This window comes from Panthera leo, chromosome F3 (assembly GCF_018350215.1).
Source record: "Panthera leo isolate Ple1 chromosome F3, P.leo_Ple1_pat1.1, whole genome shotgun sequence".
Classification (NCBI taxonomy): Eukaryota; Metazoa; Chordata; class Mammalia; order Carnivora; family Felidae; genus Panthera; species Panthera leo.
In genome coordinates this window covers 69,252,166-69,260,585 of record NC_056696.1, presented here as the reverse complement: position 1 = coordinate 69,260,585, position 8,420 = coordinate 69,252,166, and the positions used below count along the sequence as shown (strand labels likewise).

General features: G+C 56.8%; 1 protein-coding gene across 3 annotated transcripts; it reads right to left on the bottom strand.

Moving 5' to 3' along the window:
• Window positions 1–441: 441 nt before the first annotated feature.
• Window positions 442–3,752, bottom strand: S100A2 (S100 calcium binding protein A2). Of its 3 annotated transcripts, none has more exons than XM_042925521.1 (3): window positions 3,723–3,752; window positions 1,297–1,444; window positions 442–638 (listed from the first exon to the last, which is right to left on the bottom strand). In XM_042925521.1, the coding sequence occupies exons 2-3, from the start codon at window positions 1,435–1,437 to the stop codon at window positions 486–488; spliced, it is 294 nt and encodes a 97-aa protein (XP_042781455.1). In that variant the 5' UTR covers window positions 1,438–1,444; window positions 3,723–3,752; the 3' UTR covers window positions 442–485. The 3 variants fall into 3 exon arrangements, with proteins under 3 accessions (XP_042781455.1, XP_042781454.1, XP_042781456.1); XM_042925520.1 differs by lacking the exon at window positions 3,723–3,752 and adding an exon at window positions 2,720–2,806; XM_042925522.1 differs by lacking the exon at window positions 3,723–3,752 and adding an exon at window positions 2,720–2,806 and having other exon boundaries at window positions 442–635.
• Between the last annotated feature and the right edge of the window lie 4,668 nt (window positions 3,753–8,420).

The window sequence follows — 8,420 nt, the reverse complement described above, 5'->3', positions numbered from 1 at the left end:
CTCAATGCAAAGGTCTGCCAGGTGGATGAGACTAACTGATGCCTCTTGAGCTGATTCCAGTACAACTGATTGCTCATAGTATTGAATGTCAAGGTCTGTCCTTTGTTCTGAAGTTATATCCTTCTTTGTTGGGACTTTCTTTTCATGAAATGACAGCAATGGTAGATGGTTTTGCCCCTTTTAATATCGTCATGGGGGGGGGGGAACTTTAGCAAACTATCTCAAATTTTTACCAGTATTTGGAATCCCAAAGTCTGGGACCTAAGGCACAGCTCTGGCCTTGGTGAGATTTCCAGAAAAGTCAGGGCCCAGAGGGGGTGGGAACTAAGGAAGACCTCATTTTCCAGCACCCCAACTGAGCCAGCCAGGGTATAGGGCATCAATGAGCAAGTAAAAGATGATCAACAGAAAAGTTTATTGAGTACAAAAGGGTAAGGAGAGTCCTCATGGGCCCATCAGGCCCCTGGTAGAGTGAGAGCTTTGCTTCAGGGCCGGTCTGGGGAGTCCTGGAAGAAGTCATTGCACATGATAGTGACCAGCGCCAGAAAAACAGCATACTCCTGGAAGTCTACCTGCTGGTCACTGTTCTCATCCAGGTCTCCCATCAGCTTCTTCAAGCCCTCCTCATCCACCTTCTCCTGAAAGCAAGAGGGAATGACTCAGCAGGTTGCTTTCCACACACCCCTGCGTCAAACACACACTTACTGGTCAGAGCCCAGCCCTCTGTCTGCACTGGGCAGCAGGCCAGTGGTGGGCAGGGAGCCCCTGGAAGCTACAAAGGGGCCCTGTGAATGAGGACAGGTAGCTGGATGTTCATCGGGGAAGGTCTCCAGTGCTCACTGCTGGGAGTGAGGAACATGCCAGGATTCCCTGGGCCCAGCGAGGTAGGCATTATCACTACCCCCATTTTGCTCATGAAGAAACTAAAAATTTCTGAATTCAGAAAAGGAAAACTTTTTAATACCTGCCAGGTACCAATGTCCCAGGGTACATGTGTTAGCTGGGCTTTTCTGTCCCTATACACCTTCTTAGTTTGGCACATAATATGGAAACTAAGATTGACAGAACTGTGGGCTCTTGGGCCAGTCATTTCCCCCTCTCTGGGCTCTGGTTTGTTCAATTCAGGGAGGGGGTTGGACAGATGGATGCTGAGGGCCCTGACAGCACACACACCCATCCTGTGGCAAGCTGCAGGGACAGCAGCGATAGGACACTCACACTTGGGCCTCACCCTCTTGGTGATGCTGTACCCTATGTTTGGTCAGCAAGACCCTCCCACCAGCTGGCCCCACTCACCCCAACAAAGCTGGGCAGCTCCTGGTGCAGAAGTGCCTTCATCTCCGCCTTACTCAGCTTGAACTTGTCACCCTCTTGGCCTGAGTACTTGTGGAAGGTGGTGACCATCACAGCCAGTGCCTGCTCCAGGGGACTGGACATCTTGGATCTGGGGCCATAGGATTGCAGGTGATGGAGACAACTTCAGCCCAGCCAGGGGGACCCACCTGCCCTTGTGTCCTAAACTCCATCTCCAAACCCCTCTCCACATCGCCCCTGAGACAGGGCCTTCCTAGGCAGGGCCCACTATGGACAGATGCTAAACCTTCCCCTGTGTTTGGAAGTCACCAAGGGAGGGGCCTCATGTCTACTCTGGTCACACTTGTGGCACACCCCTGAGGGCAGGGCTCCCCACTCTGTCTGTGGGAAGGGAAATGGCAAGGTGGCTGGAGTCCCACTTGGGTCCTCTCTATGGAGCCCCTTCCACAGGCCAGCCCTGGGGAGGTGGCCTCTCCATGAGCCAGTGAGTGGGGGCTCACGGGGCTCTAGCAGCAGCCATGGCTGCAACCCAGGGTATGAGCTTCCCTGAGGAAACACTTCCGCCCCCCACCCCCACCCCTCAAGACAAGGGACTCCTAAGGCTGGGGGAGTGAGACTGGAAACGCCCTTGGGCAAGTATGTTTCCTCCACTGGACACGGGACTCTCAGAGGGATGTATTTCCCATCACACTGGAGACCTCTGAGCCAGGGGGTGCTGTCTCTATTGGATGTGGAACCAGGGAGCGTCCTATTGGGATTGGAATTAAAGAAATTGCGTGTCCTGTGCACCAGGATCACAAGGACAGAACTGAGAGGTCATCTTTTCCAAGGCTCTGCCTCTGAGAATGCTCTGAGCAGCCCCGGGAGGCTTAGAGGGTGTCCTGGGGTGAGGCCACAGTAGCTGGTGTCAGGGGCAAGGACAGCCCTGGGCCCATCCTGCTAGCTCTCAAGGCAGAGGAAATGGGAAGGGGCGGAAGGCAGAGCTATGGAACTACACAGGACAGGGACCCAGGCAGCCCACACACTTGACATCCCTGGCCCTTGTCCCTTAGTCTTGCTAGAATCCTGGACTTTGCAAAAACAAAAAACAAAACCAAACAAACTCAGGACTCTCATTAAAGCACCCACACACATGTCATATTCCTGGGCCAAGGCCCCCAAGAAGGGTCTCTAGACTGAGATGCCCAGACCGTGAGACCTAAGAGAAGGCCACAGAGTAACCCCTAAATGAGACCTCACAGAGGAACCTGGAAAAAGCCCTCAATCAGACACTTCACAGAAGGTCACCCAAAGGGAGAGGCCCTGAATGAGAAAAGCAACTATGGAGACAAAGATTAAGACAAAGGAACAAGGTGGAGACCCAGGGGGCCTCCTAACCAGCCCTCAGCAGGACAGACACACTCACCAGACCAGATGGCAGAGAGGTTCTGGAAGGAAAGCCAAGGGCCAGGTGCGTACAGTGGGGTTTATATCCCGCCCCACTGGCCCCCAACGTGCCCTAACCTGATCCCGCCAAAGCCTGGCCTCCTGCCACCCCCACCCACTCCCTACTGGCCCCCTCCCTCCCAGAGACTGCTAGCTCCAACCCAGCCTGCCACCCAGAAGAGAAGGCCCCTTCTAGGCCACAGAGGGGGCTGGGAGGCACCATGGGGAAGGGGCAGCCAGGACCCAGGGTGAGGGGAGATAGCCCCTGTTTGTGGGCCTAGAGACTCATGCCAGCCTTGCTCTTAGGACACATGCCTTCGAGTCACAGCTCATGTGTGAGTCAGGCTACAGGCACCCAGGGACTTCCCAGACCTCGTGTGTGTGTGTGTGTGTGTGTGTGTGTGTGTGTGTGTGTGTTGAGTGTGCGGGCACGCATGTGTGCACACGCGCGTGTGTTCGAGCTGACTGGGGTGGGGCAGGGAAGCTTCAGAGCTGTCGGCACAATTCTCCTTGGTGAGGTAATGAGGGAAGCATGTGCCTGAAAACACCTTGACAGGCCCCCTTTGGGTAGGGAGGCGCCCGGAAGGAGGCAGGAAGGCAGGGAGAGACACCAGTAGCCCGTGTGCACAGTAAGGACGCCCCTGCAGGTTTGGAAGGGAGAAGGGAAATCTTGGCGCCCTTCTCCGAGGGTGGGTGAGTGAGGAGGGGCCGCGGGCGGGCCTCCGCCCTCCCACACCCCATCCCTGCAGACTCCTCCCCTTGCCCAGAGGGAGGCAAACACGCCGCGGGGGCGTTCGGGACCCAGCCCAGGGGAGGGGCTCTCCGGGAAGAGCTGGCTTCTTGCTGTCCCCTCCCAAGCTCCCCCTCTCCCCCCACCCGTGTGGGCACCGCCCTTCCTGCCGGCCCATCTCCCCTCCCTCCTCCAGATGTCCCGAAGCCTCTTCCCCTCCCCCAGCGCCCCCGGTCCTAGGTGACTCACCCACCCTTCCAGGCCCAGATGCCCAGGCAGTGACTCAGCGACACCAGCCTACTCCCTGGAGGCCAGGGCAGCGGCGGAAACCCCTACCCAGCCTGGGAGGAGACCCTGCGCGGGACCCACCCTGGGAGCTTTGAGGTAGACAGCACAGAGGAGCTGGGACCAAGGGCTGCCAGGATCAGAGGGAAACCAGGCTGCTTTCTTCCCGGGGTCACCATGGGACTTGGGGCAGCCTGAACCGTGCAGGTGAAGCCAGGCCTTGGAACCCACATATTTGCACAGCCACCCAGTGTCCCCTCCTGTCCAAGGCACTTGGACCCCTCATGCTACAGCTCCTCCCTGTCAAACCTTATGTCACATAAAGCCTGAAATAAAGTCTCTCACCCCAAGGGTAAGGGCCACTGTCTTTCAAAGCACTCGGTCCGTTTTCACTCCGGACCCGCTCACATGGGGCTCAGACGCGGCAGTGGTGCCCACGCCTTCTCCGCCAAGCCTGGCAGTAGGTGCGTGGACTCTGCCCCCCACCCTGCTTTCCAGCCTCCTCTGCACACACCCTAACTGCCTGCCCATCGTCCCCCGGTGTGCTGAGACCCATCGCTCCTGCTCACCCCTGCTCCCCACCTGTCCTCCTGCCAAAACCCCAACACTCTCTCAAAGTCTGGTTAGATGCCACCTACTCTATGGAGGGTTCCCAGGCCCAGCCAGACTTCACATCTACCTGCTGTCCCACACACGGGCTCTTTTTGTCCTTGTGCACTAGACAATCTCCCCCGGTTGAATCACTTGAGGGCTTGTCTTCTCTTGCCCTCACCCCCACATGGTGAGCTCACTGGGCAGGGACTGGGTCTTACCCGTTCCTGCAGGAACAAAGGGTCTCACCCACACCCAACCAGTGCTTGTGGTTACTCAAAGCCATGGGGGGCACTGGGGAGCCCCCCACTGGGATAGTATTTAGGAGCCAAGGGGCGTTCTCACCTCCCAACATCACACCATTGGTTCTGCTACCAAATCAAAACTTCTCCAGATCCCAGGAGTGGCACAGAGACACTGGGCTAGAAAACAGCCACAAACCCCTGGGGAGGCAGCTGAGCACGCTCCCCCAGCGGCAGGGACAGGGACCTGGAAGCTGGGAGAGAAGGTCAGAGAGCCACAGAAACAGAGGGACTGTGAGGGGATGTGAGAGCGGAGAGCAGCTCACAGCCAGGGTCAGCACCCGGACACGTGTCCCTAAGCAGGAGGCCAGGCCGGGATGGGGCCCGGCAAGTGGCTGTATTCCTGAGCCGGGACATTAATTTGCACTAACGCACAGTGTGACCTGAGCAACTCCCTCCCAGTCAGCAGAACAGGAGGGTTGAATAGAAGGGCCCCAGGGGCCAACCCCGGTCCACATCCTCCCCGTAGCCCTGAAGGCAGAGAAGCCGGTCACAACCGGGCAGCGGGCACCGCCGGGCCTTGGGCACGTCCCTGGCAGTGACTCTGCCCGTCCCAGCCTGAGATGCTGGGTCCAGGCTTCCCCTCCCCCCAGCTCTGCAGCCGCAGGCGACCGGCCCGCCGGGTGGCTGGCTTTCCCCGCTTGGCTCCTGCCCCCTGGTGGTTGAGACCTGTCATTGCGGGCTGGTCCCTCCCTGCTCCACGTCCTGCCTCCCACCTGACCTGTTCCCCAGCCCTTACCTGCCCTGCTCCTGACTCACCCAGGAGGAGGCAGTGCTGACTCACCTCCAAGGGGCCTTCCCACACCCACACCCTCACACCTGCCTGACTTGCAAGGTGTTCCCTGGACCGCCTGCTGAGCAGCACAGGCGGACTTCTGACGGAAGCTGGATGAAGAGCCTGGGGTGAGGGGCTGGGCACTGACCAGCTCTGCCCACACACCCCTTTCCCCAGGGCCGTTTGGCAGAAAGAAAAATGGCTGCAGGGTTGGGGCCGTGGGCCCACCGTGAGACCCCCGCCAGGGCCACCACACCTCCGAGCCTCCACCCTTTCACCACAAACATCTATTATCCTTCTACCCCCCAAAATATGCTTTGAAACATTTTCTCATAACAAACTGCATTGAATAATTTGTCTAACTACCCCTGTTCGCATAGTCGACACCAGAAAGCCTGATGATCCCACCACGCAATGAGCTCGTGCTGGAGGGGTGCGGGGCTGAGGTTACCGGGCACAGGTGCCAAGGCGATCTCGGTGTATTATTCCATTTAACTTACACCACCATCCCGGGAAGCTGGTACAATCTCACCCACTTGACAACGGAGGAAACTGAGGCTCAGGGAAGTTTGCCCAAGTTCACACAATTAACAAGATGCGGCTTGCACATAGGTGGCCAAATGGTAAACTCCCTCTATAAGCCCCAATCATTAAGAACCCCGAGAGCGCTAACCTTCCAATTTCCACGCCGACCACCCTCGGTCTCTCTGCCATCCTCTCCCCACACCCACCCCTAGCCTCTTGGACTCACTTCTCAACTTCACCAGTGCCCAGGGGCCCATATCCTGCACCTGCTCTGGTCTGGCATCTCCAACCACCCCTTTTCTCTTGCCTCCAATTGCACTCGGCCTCTATTTTAAGCAAGCTTAAAAGAAGCCTTCACTGGACCTCCCACCTCCCTTAGGACCCCTCTTGGCCACAAATAACACCACCATCCACCTGATGAAAGCTGGCTGTCCTCCTAGCCTCCTGCTTCCCCCTCACTGCCCTCCAGATGGCGGTCAGGCCACCTGCCTACTCAATACCACTCATCTCTGTCACTGCCTGAGCTGCTGTCACATCACCGTTCCTGAGCCGCTGTGCGCACAGCTGGACTCCCCTCCCACCCTGCCCCTGCCCCTGCCCCTGCTCCAACCCCTTCTCAGCTCCGCCAGGCTGATCTTCCTAAATTCAAATCTGAGCATGTAACCCCTCAGGTGAAAACATAATGATGTCTTATAATTTTGAGGAGAAGGCCACCAAGCATGACACGCCTTCCCCGGGGACCAATCTCGCTGACGCACAGGCCACAGGCTCCCATGCCTGAGGGCCCTTCCTAAGCCATTCATTATCTCGGTTTGTCCCCTGTCGCTCAAAGATCACCTCCTCTGTGCACCACCCGAATGAATCTGCTCTCCAGCCTCCCCAAATGCTAGAGCGCACATGCACGTAGTTTTTAGGGGTTCTTCTGGCCCCCTTCCCCACAACAGCAACTTTTATGAGACTGTTTCTTTATGTGTCTCCCCCACTAGCCTGGGCTGCTGACAAATAGAATGAGTATCGCTCATTCCCAGTGTCCCCAGTGTCTGATGCAGAGCAGATGTCTAGCGAATGGCCAGTGCTGTCCCTCATTGCCACTGTCCTCCCCCCTTCCTTCAACACCACATTTCCAGACCAGGCTGTATCTGCCCCCCTAAACCTTCTAGATGGCAACTTGCTACCATTGTACCCACCCAACTCTCTCCAGTGTCACCAGATGCCTCCTTGCCCATGCCAGCGCTTTGGGAAAGGGGCAGTTTAGCTCCCCACCACCCAGAAGGGCTTCTAGCGGGGAGGAGCCCTTCTGCTCTTCCTCCTGTCAACAAGGAAGAGGTGAGAGTCTAGCTGTGGCTCTGCTTTCTCAATCAGCACCTTCCTCACCTCCCTGGTGAGGCCAGCCCTGCTGGGCAGCTGCCCTCTGTGCCGAGGTGGGGAAGGTCAGTTCAGGAAGCAGCAGGAGAGGAACACACCATTAACGAGGCTCATTCCTCAGGGGATCTGGTCAGGAACAAACCACTTCTTGTGCCCCCAACCTCCAGCCATGCCCACCAGCATCCCTGTCCTCGTGAAGAAAGCAGACAGTCCCCTGTACTGCTGGACCTCGGGTTTGGGGACTGGCCTCCCCTCCCCACAACTCTTTACAGAGTCAGTGTACAGAGGCCTGTAGCTCCTGAGGTCCGGTGTCTGTCTGACTCGGAAGCCTGAGACTCTTCACCCTGCCCCCACCCCTGCCTGCAGCTCCCTCACCGCCTCGCAGCCTGGGGGCCAGCTGCTATCCCAGCAAGCAGCAGGCCTGGGTTGGCAAAGCTCTACTGTTTGCCAGAATGGAGGTTCCAAGGGTGGAAGACGTTACTTGGTAGGACTGGTGCCAACAGGAATCAACATAAAGCAGAAAGACTAACGCTATTCCCAGAAACACCCAACAGGAGAGATGCATTCTGATGAACCCAGGAGCTTCTCGAATCTCAGAAAGGGAACAGGGCAGTTTCAAAAAGAAGAAAGTTGACTCAGGAAGGCGAGCAGTGATTTTAAAAATTACAGTGTTGCTCATGAGGAGGTGGTTTAAAGAGAGACGTTTTAAGAGATCGATGTGCAATGCCAGGAAACGGTGGCAGCAGAGAAGACGCTGAATTCTGGGTTTTCACCTTGACCTCACCATGTTCTCATTCTATCAGTCAGGGTCTTCCAGCTGTAAGAGACAGAAGCTCAATGAGGCAAAAAAGGGAATGTACTGTGTTACATAGCTGGTAATATCACCGAGATAATTCAAAGGATCCATGAACCATAGCCTTGGGGCTAGAACAGGGGACTCAGCACCATCCAGCCAGCCAGCCATCCACCCATCCTTCTCTCATCACTGTTCATCTCTTTGCACATTGGCTTTACTCTTACCACAGCAGAACAAGGAATGTAGCCACAGTCTGTCCCAGCTTTATAAACCCAGTGCTCTTCCCAGGAAGAGCCCTCATGGGCCCTGCTT